The sequence below is a fragment of the Pezoporus flaviventris genome, unplaced genomic scaffold (assembly GCF_033815535.1).
Source record: "Pezoporus flaviventris isolate CSIRO_AGI_PZ_B2104156 unplaced genomic scaffold, CSIRO_AGI_Pfla_v1 ptg000041l, whole genome shotgun sequence".
NCBI lineage: Eukaryota > Metazoa > Chordata > Aves > Psittaciformes > Psittacidae > Pezoporus > Pezoporus flaviventris.
Window position 1 is genome coordinate 9,684,752 of NW_026892589.1, and position 18,736 is coordinate 9,703,487.

The 18,736-nt window shown below is 37.6% G+C and overlaps 1 protein-coding gene across 2 annotated transcripts; it reads left to right on the plus strand.

The window, feature by feature from the left end:
• The first annotated feature begins 525 nt into the window (after window positions 1–525).
• Window positions 526–17,978, plus strand: STX2 (syntaxin 2). 2 transcript variants are annotated; one of them, XM_061466165.1, is made up of 11 exons: window positions 526–745; window positions 7,075–7,146; window positions 7,331–7,430; window positions 8,894–8,968; window positions 9,876–9,949; window positions 10,140–10,248; window positions 11,315–11,388; window positions 11,496–11,633; window positions 13,034–13,144; window positions 14,421–14,481; window positions 15,926–17,978. In XM_061466165.1, the coding sequence occupies exons 1-11, from the start codon at window positions 710–712 to the stop codon at window positions 16,024–16,026; spliced, it is 951 nt and encodes a 316-aa protein (XP_061322149.1). In that variant the 5' UTR covers window positions 526–709; the 3' UTR covers window positions 16,027–17,978. The 2 variants fall into 2 exon arrangements, with proteins under 2 accessions (XP_061322149.1, XP_061322148.1); XM_061466164.1 differs by lacking the exon at window positions 14,421–14,481 and having other exon boundaries at window positions 532–745.
• The last annotated feature ends 758 nt before the right edge of the window (window positions 17,979–18,736 follow it).

Consider the following 18,736-nt stretch of genomic DNA (forward strand, 5'->3'; position numbering starts at 1 on the left):
CTGTGGAATGGAAGCATGCAGCCTTGTTTTCATTTCCAGTCATTGTATTTATCACTCCTAGCTGTTCTGTGGGTGAACAGCAGGCCGCAGGCTATAACTTCATATTCTTAGATGGAAAGGGGTGCCTGTGGTGAACAGAAGCATCAGCAAAGGGAGGATGCAGCCTGTGTGCTTTTCACACTAAACATAAATTACACCCAGCCCGATTGCAGCCGACCCACATCATGGGCCAGAGAAGAGCTAAATAAAACTAAACTCCAAAATGACATCACAACTCTTTACAACTCGTCCTCTCATGACGCCCCAGACCAGCCGCCATTCCCCTACTCCCTCACAGCTCCCGCCGCTACATCGGGGCAGCCGCCAGTTACCTCAGGCAGCGCCCGCGCCCAAGCCACCGGCTCTCTGACGTCAGTAGCGTGAGGCGGGCTCCCGAGGGGACAGTTGCCACCCCCGCCCGCCCCTTTCCCCGCATGCGCGGCCTGTGGTTGCGGCGGCGTGGGGCGGGGCTGGGGGCGTGGCCGCTGCGCAGCGCGCCGCGGAAGGAGGGTGGGGCGGTAACGCAGCCCGGCCCGTCAGCAGCGGCCGGCCCCGAGACCGAGAGAGGGGAGGTGGCCCCGGGGCAGCGGGCCGGGCGCGGGCGGCCCTCGGCGGGGAGCAGTAGCAGGAGGAGGACGGTACCGCGGGGAGCCGCTGAGCTGCTGCGGGGATGAAGGACCGGCTGGCTGACCTGGCAGACGCGAGGGTTCGGCTTAGGGGCAGCGGGGCGCCCTCCGGGGACAGGGCGGCGGCGGGTGGGAGGGCACAAAGCGGCGGAGCGCGGGGGAGTTGGGGCCGCTATCGCGGCTGAGGTAACGGACATCGGCGGGAAGGCCGGTGTTCCACGACGGGATCCGCGCAGTCAGCGCCGCGGCCCTGGGGCGAGGAGGCGGCCGCACCGCCCTTCCCCGCTCCCTTCTCAGGCAGGGGCGGATTCCCCCGGGAGCCGGGGAGGGTCTGGGGGCCTGGCAGTAAGAGGTCAGGCTTCTCCGGTTTATTAGAACACCTTCCCCCGCTGCCTCCTGACCTGTAGCGCGTCCAAGCCGTTACAGTTCTGAATGGCAGATGCACCGGGTAATAGCGTTGTTTTCGAGCTGCCCGCGGTGTCGTGGGGTAGATTTATCCGCTTGGAAACGGTTTAACCGGTAACGCGTCCATAAAGCTATCCGCAGATTTTATTTCCTGCGTGTTTACAAAATGGTAGCTGGCTATGTTTATACACTCTTTTTCTTTCCCTTATTTGTGCTTTGAAAACGGTATCCTAAAAAAGAAGGGAGAGTTGGAGGGAGGTACCGTCCTGTCAACAGCAGGATATGGCTTGGGTAAAGTAAAAGGATATTTGGTTTGTTTTGGTTTTTCTTCCTGGAAAGAAATGGAAGTGGAGATCACCGAGAACTTCTGTGATAGTTCTGGGATTCCACATATATGTGGAAGTTGGCCTGTGTCGACATGCAGGCATGTTTAGCGCTCGTTCATCTTAAAATTAAGTTCATATCTTCTGGATCACAAAATACATTTTGGAAGCTCTGTTTCTAAGAGATGGAATTATCAGTGTCTTCATCTTCCTTCCTAAAAGGATGAATTGGCATCTGAAAAGATTTTGCCTTATCAGATTACAGTATCTTTTATCAGGAAAGATGTTTTGGAGGCATGCCAAAGAATTGTGTAATTTGTTTCAGATTTAATTCTTCCCTTTTCCTATTTCTAAACACGTCCAGGTTGTAGGAATACGTGCCAAATGTTGGTGATGGTGCCTGCTTCCTGGAAAGAGGAAGCAGCAAGCAGTGATCTGAATTGAATTTTTCATGTATAGCCTTAAACAAGTAGACCTCATTCTGACTGAGGGGAAGCAGCAGTGGTCTGTTGAATGGGTTTTATTAATGTAAAAACAAAAACCCGCACACAAAAAAAAAGGAACAACAGAAAATAAACCCTAACACCTCATTTTAGATATTGTTAACAGTTTTTAAAGCAACTATGAATAGAGGCTTTTAAGCCAGATTTAGTATGTGATATCTGAAAATGTGGTACTGCAGCAAGCTGCTTCAACTGGAACGTCACTGCAGGAAGCTGCTGCTTATAAGTGTTCAGTATTGCTGCCTGTAGAATTAACAAATAGCTTAGAGACTTAAAAGTTTTCTTCTAACTGGAAGAAAATATTTAAACATCAACTGAAGTTACTGAAGATCCAGTCTAAATTTTATCATGCCAAAGTGTGCAGTTGACATGAAGTTTTGAAATGTTGCATCCCTGAGGGAGGTGCCTTTTGTAAAACTTGGTTTCCTCAGGGAACTCGTGGAAGTAGCAACTTCCACCTTTCATCTATATGAGAAATAATGAGATCATGGTTTTGTGATGTTCCTTCAGTAGCATAAGCGCTTTGAGCTGTGATCCTTGACCACACTTAGATAAGATTGCTTTGAAAAGGAATAAATAAACTGAGTGAGGAACTAATGTATTAACATTTATTTGCCTATTTTCTAAACTGTTTCAGTTTGATTAGTGTAGTTTCATTGTATTTTATTTGGTTGAATCATTAAGTAGAGCATATAAGTCATGTTTTTTGAACAGGCCTGGGCCTGCAAGGTCTTCAGGAATAGCTGTGCCTTCCCTCTTTTCCTTTAATATAAGAATTTCATAGTGTTTTACTTTGGTTGGATCTTACCAAAATAAGTTCCATCCACCCTATTTCCCCCAAAGACCCTTTGAGGTACAGAAGTAGTTGAAGAGATGCTGGCCAGTCAACACTGACCCATTTTAACAGTATTCCCTTTAGCAGAAATGTTCATTGAAGTTAACATGTTCTTGTTTGTGAGCTCCTGGATTTTATGTGACAGCAAGCAAACTTTTGTCATTAAAAGCTGTAACTTTTTTCCTAAATTGCCCTGTATCTTTTATAAAGAGAGAGAAATGTTACTTATCAGTGTTTGTAATCCATTAACATAAAATGATCATAACTTTTTGATACTTTTGTTATTACACTGTTTTTGAGCAGTTAAGCAGGGCTAAAGTAGTTGCTGGAGAACAGATAATGTTGCATCCTCTTATTTTCTTGCTAGAAAAATTCTTGTACAGTACATGCTTTTTCAGAAGAGAGCAACCATAATCGTATTTGTAGGGGATTATTTTCATGTACTTTCTAAATGATTCTAAGCAGGCCAAAATGAACTTCTTTCAGCTGTCAGAATTGTCCTTGACTGCAATTAACTGGACAATTGATCAAATCCCAGACTGGTATTAGTTATTTTGAGCACAAATTGGTGTAAGATTAAAAGAAGAATAAAAGATTCTCTCTGATCCCATATGCTGTTTTCAGCAGTGGTGGATGGTATGCATTTATGGAATAGGAAAAAACAAACCCAAGGCAAGTACATAGCACTGATTATAAAACATTCTCCCAGCCTTCAGTGGTTTGCTGTTCACGGATACAAATCCATCTTGAAATGGCTTGAAAAGAGCTGGGGGGTCTATGTTCAGACAGTCAGCTCAGCACATTTAGCTAGTGTCTGATATTAAAAACAGATGTCCTTTTAAAGGCCTGTTAATAAAACTCATTCAAACTTTTTTGTTATACTTGCTAAATCATTTAAGAAAGCAGTAAGATGTAAAAGTCTCTGCTTAGGAGTGATGATTTGGGTTTCAAGTTAGGGGAGCATTGTTCATATGGCTTTAAAATTACTACCTTGTTTCTGAAATGGATGCAGAGCTGTCTATTGAAATCTATTTTTCTTGCTTGATTGGGTAATCATTTTAAATACATGCTTTTACATTTCCTTACTCTTCAGTGTTACTGAGGATATCTCTGATAAAACCTTTCAAAATGTATGGTTGTAGCTTTTGTTGTTGTTAAAGATCCGTAACTTGAACAGAACTGCATTGATTTTTTTTGTAAGCTATCTCTTGGGCGTTCACTTAGTGCCCCCACAACTGTTTAGGAACAAGTGAAGAACCACAAAGTCCTAAAGTTTAAAATTGGTAGAATTGGGTGGAATGGAAAAAAAAATGCAAAAGGAACTATTTCAGAAGGAGGAAAACATTACAGAGTTTCCCTCCTCAGGAGTTAATTTCTTACATTAGTCTTTGTTCAGACATGGAATTTTCTGAAGATGAGCTGTATGTTTTCCGTGTCATAACAGGCTAATTTCTTATAGATGGTTACCATATGATGCTGTTCTGGTTGTTGATAATGCTAATAAACGCATGTTAAAAATTGACCTGCTGGAGCTGCCTGTTTGATCATCTTGGCTGTCTGTAAGCCCTTCTTGGCTGCTGAGATAGAAAAGAATTTCTGGAAACACTGATGCTGTAAGGAGAAACTGTAACACTCTGTAACCCGCTCCTTGGGGTTGAGTCCTTGGAGTGATGGTGGTCAGTTACTGTCCTCGGAGCCTGCCAGAGGAATACACGTGATCTGGACTGAGAAATAACTAACCTTGGATGGGATTTAAAGAGCAAGTTATAGCTGTGGGTTTAGGTCAAAAGCTGTTTCAGTTTCAAAGGTTGATAATTAATGTGGTAAGGAATCTCAAGCTAGACTGACTTTGCAATTCTATAAGGTATGGGAAATGTCAGAAGTTTCATAGCCACCAGGATAGCTTCTCCTTGGAGCTGAGAAATGATATTGTCTGAATATCTGGATTCTGTGATACAAACCAGTTTCTAAGGAACTTGATACATTTTACAAGTCTATGAATGTTTATAGGGTTGTATGTCCCAGACTTTGAGTCCCAAGGTCAAGGTATGAGCTGCAAACAGGCTTCATTAGTTTGCTCTTGACATTGACATGTAACTTTTATCAGCTTTTTCTGATACTGGTTATGCTGGGGAGGCAAGGTCTAGGAGAAACAATGTGTTTCTGTTGAACTTGATGATAAAAGTGAGTTCTTGGTTACATTGTGTGGTCATCAGAAGAGGTGCATCACTAAAGTTCAAGAGAGTTAGCAGATAAGCTGTATTTTAGGGAAGTGGTGATTTAAGAATGTAGAGGTCAGAGGTTGACAAGTCACTAAGTATCTCAGGTGCTGATGTTCAAACTAGGATGTCCATAAATCCTTCAACAAATTGTAGACAGAGAATCTGTCAGTGGTGTCATTGCAACCAAATGCAAAAGTGAAATGAATGTGGACCTGCCTATAGGGTGGGGAATCCTGATTGCTCCCTTCCAGCCTGGCATCTACAAACAGGGCTTCTCAGCAAGATTTTTGTATCTTTCATTTCTTTATGATTCACTCAGGTGTTTAATGTTTTACCAAGATCATCTGACCAGGCTGAAAGCTGACATCTGTGTCTTTTAGCTAATGCTATTTTCATTTTTTTTTTTTAGTTCAATTAACTAAATACAGTATGTGGTTATAAACAAGTACAAAAATTATTCTTTACTCAGTAAATGAATGTAAGCAGAAGTTGTTCTTTTACATAAGTAATGAAATTAAATGTCTTTAATGTGTTGCTCATTCTTAACTTTCAACTGGTAGCTTTGTAGTCTCTGGCATGGGTAAAAGTTGGGTGACTGTCTCACTTGTGTGTGTTAAGCAAGACTGTTGATTGATTACAGTCCCTGAGGACAGGTTCTTTAATACTGAGTTCTAGCAGTCATGTCCTCAAAATGAGTAACTGCAAAAAGTCTTCAATGACACACGGTGCTATGAGTGATGGGAGGGTGGGCCGGGAAAGTAGCAACACCTAAATTTCTGTATTTCAGCTGGGGCTTTATGGGTTTCCGTGAGTATAAAAAACAGATGATTTCTGACAAAGATTGTCATAGGGCTTTACGCACTCCCTGAATTTGCAGGAAAACAACTGTCACAAAGTCTGAGTAATAACTCCTTGAAGATTTGGGGCACTCCTAGATCTTCATTAAATATAACCTCCTTGATTAGATAAAAGCAGTGCTTGACATGGGATTAAATTGCAGAATTGTCTTGCAAATAATATACATCTCGCCTAGTTTAATAAAACCAGAAACAAAGGGCCTACGGGTAAATAGGATCAGGGTTTAGGAACAGAAAGCAGGTGTTAGAAGACCAAAGGCAGAGTGACTTGTAAGAAGAAAAGTGTCTAGGATGTGAAAATCCCTTGATGGTACCTGTCTTGTATTTTATTTTCCTAACAGATAACCCTTTGACTATCTAGAATAATATTTTGTTCTAATTTTGGTTCAATGCTGTTCAAACAGCCTGTGCTTTTTACAGAGGGAACTAAAGAACATGGAGGCTGGAGCTCTTTGCCTTTCTAGGATGCATGTTTTCTCTTTTCCTTTGATAAAACTTTAATATCTGTTCCTGTGAGGATCCATGTATTCTGCAGGGCTGGCTCAAGGATTAGGCCAGTGTGAGGGAGGCAGTGTTTTGGGCTGGATGCCCTGGCAAGCTGCGACAGCCTGTCAGGTTGAGCTGCTGCTGCCTTGGCTGCTGTTCCAGGGTTTATCAATTATGTAATGTGTGTATAGTTTAGTGTGTGTAATTATGTCTAAAGTGGTGTGGAATGGCAGCCTTGAGACATCCGAGGGCAAAACTAGTAAGCAGATGTTGGTAGCTTTTAGTTCTAGCTTGCAACAGATGTTGAGCTTTCACCATCACAAGGCAGTCATCAGCATCTCTCTTAGCATTTCTTTGAGAGGGATTGATTCACTGTCTCAGTAAACTGAATGTTAATTTCAGTTCATGTGGGACTCGCTGTGGAAGTATCTTTATGCTGTGAGAGAATACTTACATGCCAAATATTATTTGAATAGTTTTTATGGCAGGTACTGAAACTGTGACATCACTCACAGACTGGTTCTGTCCTGAAGCTGTTTACAGAGGAGTACATGTAAATGCCTGAGCATTCACTACTTCATGGTAGTTGGGTGGTTTCTTTCTTTGACCTCTCTGCTTGTTTGTTTTTTGAACTGTGGCCCTCAGAAGGAAACTTGCTTTTGTGACTTGGCAGACTGTTGGCAGAAATGTGTCTGCAGTAGCAGTGGTGAAGAGGGTGTCATTGTGTTGAACAGGAGCCTGAGTTTTATTTCATAGATTTGTTTTGTGTCTTTTACAGTATAAAGGAAACGAAGATGGGGAGACAGTTATTGTTGAAAAAGACCATTTTATGGATGACTTTTTCCAACAGGTAAAGTTATAGTTTTCACCATGCATTGAAGACTTAGTTATTTCTCTGTGCCTTTTAACTTCTGTAATTAGGCTTAACAAATTCATCTACACCCCATCCCCAATATGCTTTGTAATGGTGTTCTAAATCAAATGTTGGCCTGAATTATTGTACTGTTCTCATTGCCATATTTCTCTTCCTCTAGGTTGAGGAACTTAGAAATAATATAGCAAAAATAGCACAAAATGTGGAAGAAGTGAAGAAGCAGCACAGCATTATCCTGTCAGCACCAAATCCTGAAGGAAGTGCGTATCACTTTTTTTGGATTTCAGATATGTGTGGCTGGATGTTCTGAAATAATTTGCATGTTTTTAGCTATTTATGGGAATAGAACTTGAGGTGTTCAGAATGCAAAATGTAACACAGTTCATGAAATGTTTCCATTTTTTATCTTGGATTAATGTTTTCATTTGCTTATTTTTTACTCCATAAGTCTCATTTGAATAAATACATTTTCAGCGTATTTGTTGCATGATCCACACGTTTGCTAGAGCAAAACTCCAGTTTAATATGGTATCATGAAATGGGTTGTGTCTTCAGAAACACAGAGGCTATTTGCATTTCTTTTAATTGGTGTCAGTGTTGAAGTGTCAGCTGACACTCATACAGTACAGCCATCATCTTCTCTTTATTCTTAAATAGGGGCAAGATCCTGCCTAACAGTAACACTATAACCAGCTGCTTTAGCAGTAGTAGACAGTTCAATGACGGAGCCCTATTTTTAGAAGTGCTGGAAGTGCAGATGTGCTTTCTGAACAGAGAACTCAAAAGTTTAGGGAACTTAACCAGTAACCTCATGTGTTGTCAACCCTTGTTAATTCAAGGAATGCCTATGTTTAAGGGAGAAGCTTAAAGAAAAGGGAAGATGGGGAGATATTTTTGTGAAATGTTGCAGCTCTTTCTTGTTGATGAAAACTGAACTTTCTATGTTAGTTTTTCTCTCCCTCCTATTTTCTTTGTCTACAGATGGGCATACGCTTGTATTCTTAAATGACTTTGCAGGCTGCTTTTTGTCTTGACAATCGTACACAGTCATCTCATACATACATCTTGGGTTCATTTGAGTGTTTTAACATCTGTGGTCTCAGCTCATGTATCAGCTTGTGTTTGTGCTAAAAACTGTGCTCAATCATGCATATGAATTGTGTAGGAACATGACCTTGCCTGTAAGTAATGTAGGCTCTTGTGAATCTAGTGTCTTCAGTAAACCCAGTAGCAGAGATGTAGTGAAGTTCTTTGTGAATTCTTTGTGTAGTATTCTCAATAATAGGGAGTGCATGGTCCAGATGTGTTAATAAAGGTAAAAGCTATGAGTCCATGTTAAACAACCGAAGTAGAAGTGTGGAAAAATCTGTATCTTCATTTGATAGGCTTCAGTGAACTTTCATTTTGATGAGCGAACGAATGTTACCCTGAAAGTGTTACGTTAAGAAAAAATGTGGAATATTTCATTACCTGGTTTAGTTCATGACTTGGTAATGACATTTCCCAACTGTAAGAGCTTCTCATAAGAAGCAGGAACCTAATAGTATGCTGCTACAAAAATGGTAAAGTGTTTAGGAGTATAATAAACAAGTCCTCTGCATGGTTATACTGGATGCAGTTATGACATTGCAAGGTAGAGTTCTAGATAGTTGCTGGCTTACCATTATCAACAGTTCTGAAGAAAAAAAGAACAACATGATTTTAATTTTCTTTTTTCTTTCAGGAACAAAAGAAGAACTTGAAGAATTAAATGAGGAAATAAAGAAGATTGCTAATAAAGTCCGAGCCAGGTTAAAGGGTAAATTGTGAGGAGAAGTAGAACTGCTGTCATGTGTAATGATTCAGGATGTAGCAGTGTTACAGACTTAGCGCATTGCAGCTGAACTCCTAAACTTTAAAAGTTGCATTGTGTGTGCATAAACTGGATTGGATGGCTCTTTAAACTGGAGAACCTCCCCCTCCCTGCCAACTAATATACAACCCATGCCAGGAACCCTATCGTCCTCTACTTTATTCCTCCTTGGCAACCTTCACCACTGACAAATACCAGGTCTCAGCACAGCCCATTCTGTGGAACAGGACAAAGAGCTTGCTTGCTTTCAGGAATAGCATAGAAAATTAAAGTGCAAAGCAATTTCTCTGTGTAGATGTGAATTCTGCAGCTTAACTGCTGGGTTTTGGTCATGGTGTCTTGGAAGGTTTACCACAAGAAGAGTCTCCATAGCATACATGCCTACACAGGGAATTGCTTTAGAGCACTTAGTGTGTTTTAAATTCAAACTAGCTAATTTTGCTTTGGCTTTCCCCTGTGGCTATGTCTTCATTGTTTAGCATAGGTTTTGAAATATATTGAGTGTTTTAATGTTGCTGTATTACAATTACTTCCATAAACACTAGGGTATGGTGTTTATTGTTTAAACTATAAGAGCAGCCAGTATTGTTAGAACTTTTGAGATTTTTCTATAGTAATAGACAGTAGCGTGACTCTGTAAAAGTATTGAAGTGGTTACTGTGTTACAAGATCTGTACCAATTATCAAAATTATTTTGTATTATCTATATATCACTGCCACACCCCAAATGTTAAACATGTCTGTGGGGATCTTATACATGAAGAAAGTATTAGTTAACACTATTTACAAAGTAACTGAGCTATTAAATAATTATACTGACCATTGACTAATAACATTCTTGTATTGTTCTTAGCTATTGAGCAGACTTTTGATCAGGGTGAAAATGCTAATCGGACATCAGTGGACCTCAGGATAAGAAAAACACAGGTATGATCACTTAAGTTTAAATAAAAGGATTCTAGTAAATTGGGGAATGAGTTTTCACCACTGTGAAATTATTTCAGAGGTTTATGTTCTGTTTTGTTGGAATGTAACTTTCAGTTGCTGTGCAGTATTGTGCTGTATTACAAAAAAAATAATTGGTTTTGTTCCACATTTTTATATCCTTATAAAATAGCACTCTGTCTTGGCTCACAAGTTTGTGGAGGTCATGATGGAATACAACGAGACACAAACTCTCTTTCGAGAACGCAGCAAAGGTCGGATACAGAGGCAATTGGAGATAAGTGAGTGACCTGAATACACTTTTTAAAAAAGTTAATTGTGTTGTTAATACCTACCTTGTTTCTTGCTACTTAAAGATGGTACAAAGCATTATAGATCTTGCATGTCTTTTTGCAGGGTGTGAGAGGAAAAACTATCACATGGCATAAACTCTTTAGTGTTGCTATTCAGAGCAGCTGTAAAGAAAATAAGGTTAAACTCAATTCATTTTTTTTGTTGAAAACTATTCAAGTAATTATCTTTTCCTTTTGTTTCATTTATTTCTGATGCTACAACTTTTAATGAAACATTGACAAAAGCTGTGTTCTGAAAATAGTATTAGTAAAAGCCATTCTAAAATTAACATGTTAAACAGAACATCTCTTTTTATCCTGTGACATTTTTGTCAATAAGAACATTTGTTAAATTCAGCTGACTAAAATCAGTGCTGCTGTTAATTTACATTAATCATTTGTTGACTGACTCGCATCTGAGTTATTTCATCATTGATTACTATGAGGAGTATTCAGAAAGGTAATTGACTGTACTCTGAACTACAGCATCTACCTCAGAAGGTGTCTAAAATATCCATAACATATTGTACCTAAGATTAGCCTTTATTATCCCCTGTAAAAGCAAGTACATATATTGCTGAAATAGGAAATGCAAACAGAAAGTTGGCAAATCACAAGGTAACTTTGCTTTTCCTGTGATTCTCAAGTTTGTCATTAGCCTCTCATGCGTATGGTTCCATTCAGCTTTTCAGTTAAGTTTATTGGGCAAGTTAAGTTCTTCTTTACCTATATGTTTAAGGAGAGAGATCCTAATACTTTAGGACATGGTTATGTGTTGCTATAACTCAGTTAGAGCCTTCAGCTTTTCCTCAGCATTGTCTTCTGACTATTACTTGATATTTTCTGGTTTGGGTTGGTTTGCGGTGTTTTTTCCATATGCAAAATTGCACTTGGTAATGGCTGAAAACAATGCTTAATAGAATAATTTTCTTTGAATTATCATCCTTCTGGTATGGCAAAATCTTATGTTCAATAATGAGTGATGTTATGTAAAGTATTGGTGTTTCTATCCTAGCTGGAAAGACCACCACTGATGAGGAACTGGAAGAAATGTTAGAGAGCGGTAATCCTTCAATTTTCACTTCAGATGTACGTATTTCTAGTCCAGTTTATGCCTCTCTTCTATTTTGCTGCTTCTCATATTTAGAAGTATGTCAGCACATATTTATGTCCGTATCTTTTTTGTTCTTCCAAAGATTATATCAGACTCTCAGATCACTAGGCAAGCTCTGAACGAAATTGAGTCGCGTCACAAGGATATTATGAAACTGGAATCCAGCATACGGGAACTACATGAAATGTTTATGGACATGGCAATGTTTGTTGAGACTCAGGTAAATGAACCAATTCAAACACGGTTATCTAAGAGGGTTTTTTTATTTTTTTTCTTCCCCTCAGTATTCCTCTTTGAAATATGCAGGAACAATTGCTTATATTCAGATAGTACAGACTTAGGGTGGTTTTTGACTATGATTAGAATATATGAAAGTTGATCACTAAAGGTTTTTTAGACAAACACAATCTGGATGTACTCGTGGTCTACCTACGAATAACTAAGCGTAGCCTTTATTTTCAGTTGGTACACTTAATATTTTCTTCAGCATGCTTATATTGCAATAAGCTCAAACATTTTATCCCTGGTTAAGAAAGAACAACTTTCTGGTGGAATGTTTGCTGGTATCTTGGGAGTTTAGGATTCTTATAGGTGTGATAAAGGACTATTGTTGTAGAATAAAATGTGCATTAGCAAGAATGTGTGCAACTTGCACATAATACAAAGGTATGATTACTGTTCTAAGGTGAATATACAGAGATTGAAAAGTCATTCAAGTATGTTTATAAGCTTTATCTTATCTACATAAATTTGTTCATGTCTTTACGTACCAATTATCTAACAAAAATATTTTAACTTCTGTTCTTAAAATTCTTTGATTTATGTAGCAAAGTGGAAAGAGTCGTGTTCAGGGGAGATGCTTTCCCGAAAAGGACTATTTTATTTGTCTTTTTTTAATTGGGTTTTGTTCTCCCAGTCCTGCATTGCTTTACTGCTAACTATCTAGCCAAGGCAAAAAAAAAAAAGGTAGCAGTTTTCTTTTGAATTAGAAATGAACAAAAGTTACTTGTGCATCATTTTTTAATGCTTTGCTGTTTACTGCTGCTATTTCTTCTGATGGACAGAAACACAGGTAATGGAGTTACTGTAATTTGTCACAAATCCTCCATTTCATTACCAAACTTCATTCATCATACTTAATTTGAATTTCTTGTGTATTGACACGGTGAGCCCTCAATTCCATGGAACTTCTGAGGTTGCTATTATATGTGTGTGTGTTCTTAGATAACTGTTGAACCTTGTGTCAAAAGGAGTCAGTATCTTTTCCCACTTGCAGGCACCTCAGAGATTTCTCATCTCTTTAGTGTGTCAGCTTTAGTTTTGACTGTTAAAACATACCTCACATTCAGTGGTATGTTTTCAGGTGTTCAGTATTTGTTCGTGCTAAAGGGAGAAATATGCCTGCCCTGCCCATGAATGTTCCTTGTTTAGTTAGAACTTTGCGCCCTTGCTTCTCATTCCCTTTTCCATTTACACATCAAAGCAGAAAAAATGTCAGCTGCCAATATGTACATTATTTACTGTTTAATCACTTATGTTCTGTAGCCTTCCTTCTCTTCAGTTCATTAAGCAAGGATCCATGTATTCTAATAAGTTTTTTTTTCAAAATTTCATTTTAAGGGTGAAATGATCAACAACATAGAAAAGAACGTGATGAATGCATCAGATTATGTGGAACATGCAAAAGAAGAAACAAAAAAGGCAGTTAAATATCAAAGTAAAGCACGAAGGGTATGCTATCTTTCTGTAATTATTCTAGTCAGTATATTAGCACAGTATGAAGTGACCTTCAATTTTAGTTGTGTTGTTGTATTCAGTCCTTTAAGGTAGAATTAATACACATTTAATTTAAAATTACAAAATGTTGTTATAAATTAGTATATGACAGGAAGATTTACCAAAGGATTTTACAAGCAACCCCACAGTCCCATCAGGAAAAAAATCATAACCTTTCCAAAGTGATTTGTTACAGTTTTTAAAAATTGATATTACCAGTAGAGGACAGAAACTTGTCTTACTACAAAAACATACAAGCAATTCATACACAGATAAAGCTATGTTTTCTACTTAAAAATCTGTCATTACAAAGTGTAAAAAACCCCAAAGAAGAATTAATGTACTATGCCAGTAGATAAATTCACAGGGGGTTCTTATCCATTGCTGTGATACCTTTTAATTATTCAGACTCTAAATAAGCTAAAGGTTTTTGCTTCTTTATCACTGGTAAATTTGCCTGGATTTAGAGCCGTAAAATTGCCATGTTAGCAGGAAAAACAAAATTACTTGTTTTGCTGAAGAAGGCTTTTTTAGAATTCCATCTGCAATTATTCTTTTTTACAGATAACTACCTCTGTACTCTTGTAAAAGTACTAGATAAGGGAGATCTTCCCTCTGGAAAGAGTGTGATATTAAACCACTATACTCAGTTTTGTGGAGGAATGGAGTAGCGTTCAGGTGTTTGCCATTGGTGTGGAAACTTGTGTTTCAATATCTTCCTTCCCATCAGAAAGCGAAATAATATATTCTGGAATCAAACTACTGAGTAATTTATACTTTGTAACTGTATGATTGCAGAGTGAATGAATTGTTCTTTTGACTTCATAATTTCCTCTTTTGAGAAGCTGTGCAATTTTATGAGGCTTTTTATGGGGAGTTGGATTTGAGGGAATAATATATCTTTTTACAGACAGATATCTACATGTAGGTAACACACTATATTTAAAGAAAAATATTTAAGAAATATCAAAAGAGCCCACTTAATGTATATGTAAATGGTGTTTTTCTCATCTTTGACAACTATATAAGTCTTAACTACAGTAGTTTAACTGTAAACAGTGTTTATTCTTATGCATGCAAGAGTATACAGGTAAATTTATCTCAATTGGAGAACACTGCAGGCTTTAACAAAAATGAGTGTGGATCTAAAACTTGACTATTTTTAACATTAAAAATAAATGCAAATCATTGTGCTTAATCTTAAAATAATAAATGCCTTGGGTTTTGACAGAAAATGTGGATAATTGTCATTGTGTCATTGGTGTTGATTGCTGTAGTTGCTCTCATTATTGGTTTGTCTGTTGGTTTTCGGTGTTGCATGGATAACCGCAGCATGTGTGACTTCCTGTCACAGTGGCAGTAAGTAACTAATCAACTAATTATGCTCTTGTTTTGGCCTGGTAACTTGTATTGTTCTACTAATCCATAATATCCACGCAGTTAGCACTGGAGAGTAGGCTTAAGATGCATTGGGGGATCTTGTTCATCTCTGGATACTGTAAAAGTGCTGTGCATGTCAGTATTGAAACTGACACCTAGTGGTAAGCTGCCACATGCACAGAATGCTATCACTACATGAGACTCATAAATGCAGAAGGAAATGAGACCAAAAATGCAGTTATTGTCTTGTAGCCCTTTGAAATTTTTTTATACTGAAACTTCACATCAGCAAAAAATCTACACCAGTATATGGGATACCAGTTACACTTGGAACTTTATCAGATGGGGTGTTACATGGTTTTAGGCAGGGCTTTCATAAAAAGAAATGTCTACAACCATGAAGTTGGCTATATGCCTTGTAGAACATCCTACAATTTCTTACTTTCAAGCTGTTTATTAATACCAGACTAAATGAAGCAGTGGGAAATAACATATTTGTAGAAGGAAGTCTGCAAAGATTCCAGCTGGAATTTTAGGACATAAATTTGATAATTTGTTCAATCTGCAGATTCTTGCTATACTAAGCTACCAATTCTTGTCAAGATAACACGTAACCAGGCTACTTAACTCCTGAGTCCAACAGAAAGTCAACTTCTGCATGCAGGATCCTCAAAGTATGCATGAGGCACTATGAACAGGGTATCACTCTGAACAGCTTATCAGAAACTCAATTTTCTGTACTAACACTCTTTTTAATAGCAAGGCTTTTACTTTTGTTGTTAGACTTTCTTCTCAGCTTTGGTTTATAGGCAGGTAACAGATTTACTGTATCATTGCTTAGAGTCAGAAACACCTGACCTGATGCCAGGCTTTCATGCATATACATAGAACCTATACATTTTTCCCCCCTGCAGCTCTTCTGAGGTATTACCTACACAGTGTTTTTACGTACGTTTTACTGAGTTCTGTGAATTCCATTAAGCATGCCATCTCAAGAGTTGAGCAGACTACAAATATTTATCAAGGGAGGGTGGTAGTAGGCAATGTTACTGTACTTAGACATGACCCTGGTAAGTAAATGTTCACTACTGCATCTGCTTCTGTATGTAATGATAACTACAAAAGCTGGCTGTGAGTAATAACAATTATACTGTGAAGTAAAACATAGAAATGTTTCACAGAGCTCCATCTTCTAACTATGGTTACATGTACGTTAGGAAAGAATAAATGCAGTAAGCATTTATCTTAATTTTTCTAGAAAGAAAATCAAAGCACTGAGATGAGGTGTCAGTTTTTTCTGTGGCTGTACACGTGTGTGAACAGGGTATTTCAATCTCAACTTTTATTTTTTTGCAGAAACTGATGTTCATCATTATCTGTGTTACTGTACTGCTTCTGATACTTGGAATTATCCTAGCAACAACACTATCCTAGCAAGCACATTCCAAGAGTTATGAACCTTCAGAAACTCCAAAATACATCTTCTGTAAAACCAAACCTTTCTTAATAAGTGATGCCTTACATTGTTCCACGATGATGACCTATCACTAATGGTTAAAAATCTAAAAGTTGCTCTTTATGTTTACTTATAAATGAATATGAGAATGTATTAAGATATGGATAGATTTGCATCATAAACTCTGTAAGACTGAAACTTGGTCTTAATTATTTTGAACTGAAGTAAATTAGATTTTTTTTTTTCATATCTCAGTGTTACAAACAGTTTAAATAGGGAGTTGAGAGACTTTCGAGTTTTGACTGTTTGGAGCTTTTTTCTATTGCAAGTCTGATTCTAATCATGAAAAGTAGTACCTTACCAGTTCTGCTTTTGTTAGCACTCGTGTGAACATTTTTGACATGTAGCCTTGTCTGTAAGTGTAATTATTTAGTCAGCTATCTAAGCTTTATACTTGAATTTTTTTCTCCAACAAGTGCTAAAGTATTTTATCCTGAAAAGACTCCTTAACTGTCTTCCTATTGCAGTCCACTTGAGAAGGAAAAAAAACAAAAGCTTTTTTTACATTTTCCAGGCTTTTTGTTTTTTTTCCTTCAATTTCAAACTTTAATTGCTTTAAATGTTTTGTTGCCTCTGTAATAAAATGTTAGTTGCAACATTTCTGGTAAAAGAATGCAGTAATGAAGCACATTAAATTTGAACCTTAGCAGATAATTTTACAAATAACCCTTGTTCAAATACAAATAACCCTGATGGATCAGTTAGCCTTACTATTAATGTGACAAAAATCGTATTTTCCTCTATATAGCCAAGTCACAATTTCTTATTCAGAAGCTTGCTAATGTTGATGTGTGAGTGTAGCACATAAACTCCTTCAGAGAAGTCTGAAACATAATAAAAACTAAGACACTGATCTGTTACAAAGTTAGTCTTAACATGTATGAAGTGTTTTAGTATATACACACCTGTTGTACTGCTAGTTTGCAACACTTAAAGGCTTGAAAGATTTCAAATGTAACTAAATAACTGCATTTAATGTTACAGGTTATTTTTGTACTTTGTGTGTAAAATATTTGTAACTTGACTTTTTGACTTCTCATTGTTTAAGCATATCCTTGTAGATATGTAGATATATTTACACTGTGAGAGAATTAGAGGGAAGTATAATGTGTGCCTTTTAAATACAGTCTAAAAATACACTTGTCAATGTTTCAAATAATTATAATGTTAACTGCAATAACTCCTTAAACTCGTGTTTTGTTGAAGGTGTCTAAGATTGAAGTTACTCGGTCAACTGTAACTCAGTCTGTGGACTTGATTAAATTCAGCAAAGTTTACAGTGAATATTGTATGTATGACAGTTCCTGCTTTGCTGTCCAAATACACTGTGAATGTGCTAGACCTGTTCAGATGTCAAACGTATTTAAAAAGAAAAAAAATTACTATTATTGGTCTTTTTGCAAGTTGGCCATAACGAAGTCACTTGAAAAATTTTGGCTTCATTAATGAACAAATTTCTTTACCTCTAAGTCCTTACAAACATGGGTGAGTGTTCTGGAAGTTTACATGCAAAGTAGGGAAAGATTGGCTGCCTTAGTACTCAGTCTAGGTAAAATATGTTTTTTATTCTATAGTTTTCTAGATTTTTATCAGTAAATATTATTTATACATATACAGAAATAAGGGGGAAAAGAAATTGGTTCTGCTGTTTAACAGCTGATCACCTAAAATGACCCTCAAAATCCCATCATGTTGTTTTTATTTATAATGCTATAATTTGCCCATCAAGACAAGAAATTTAAATAGCCTACTCCATAGCTTTTTGTTATACAGCTGTCTCAATGAGTTTGTTTTAAAACAAAACTTGTTTTTCACATGAACTTTTTTGTTCTGTTAATATTGGAGGGGAATATATCTCTAACCTATGCACTAATAAATTTATCTAAGCAAGTATCTTGTGGCTGTTTTTATATTTATGATGTTACTGTGACCTTTGAATATTTCCAGTAAGTGTGTGAATAAGGCTGATACATTTTTGTGAAGACATATGTCAAACAACTGATACTTAGAGTGAAAGTACTGTATTTCCTGAACCTTTTTACCAAAAAAGATGTAGAGATGGTCAAAGCAGATGTAGAGAGAACTATGAAGACATCAGTGGGATTTATACCTTTTTAATATACCTGTGGAATTTTGCTTAATATTGAACTTGAAAAATATGTGAATTATTTATTTGAATGAAGCTATTCATGTATTCTCAAATCCTCATAGAAGTGCATATTTATCAGTGCAGAATTAAAGTAACTTCCTCTTACCTGCTCACCCCAGAACTGGAATTTCTGGAATGGATTGAGGGTTTTGGTGTCCAGGTGGTAACTGGAGTTATTCCCATGTGCTCGTGTTTGAAACTGGTGTGCCACTCCTGAGAGCTTTTTGCTGGCACTGAGTGCTGTTACCCCAGTACCTTGGGAAAAAGCATCAAATCTGAACACAAATGAATCCAACAGAATGAACTAGAGTTGTTTCCAAATTAATCTGTCTTTATTCTGCTTCTCTTTGCTCTGTAGCGCAAAACACAGAAAAGACATTTCTAGGCAACGGAGGATTTGTTAAGCATAGTTTTGATGAATGCAAGCCTGATAAATAAGATTTAAAAGAGAAAGGGAAATGAGGGAACTGCTGCCTAAGAGGAAGGATTTTTTTTGTATAAA

Excerpts from the sequence above, each read along its gene's own strand:
- STX2 (XM_061466165.1), top strand. The coding sequence starts at position 710 with ATGAAGGACCGGCTGGCTGACCTGGCAGACGCGAGG. Across the intron at positions 11,389-11,495 it reads CTTCAATTTTCACTTCAGAT|ATTATATCAGACTCTCAGAT; the intron begins GTACGTATTTCT and ends GTTCTTCCAAAG. Across the intron at positions 14,482-15,925 it reads TGTAGTTGCTCTCATTATTG|AAACTGATGTTCATCATTAT; the intron begins GTTTGTCTGTTG and ends ATTTTTTTGCAG.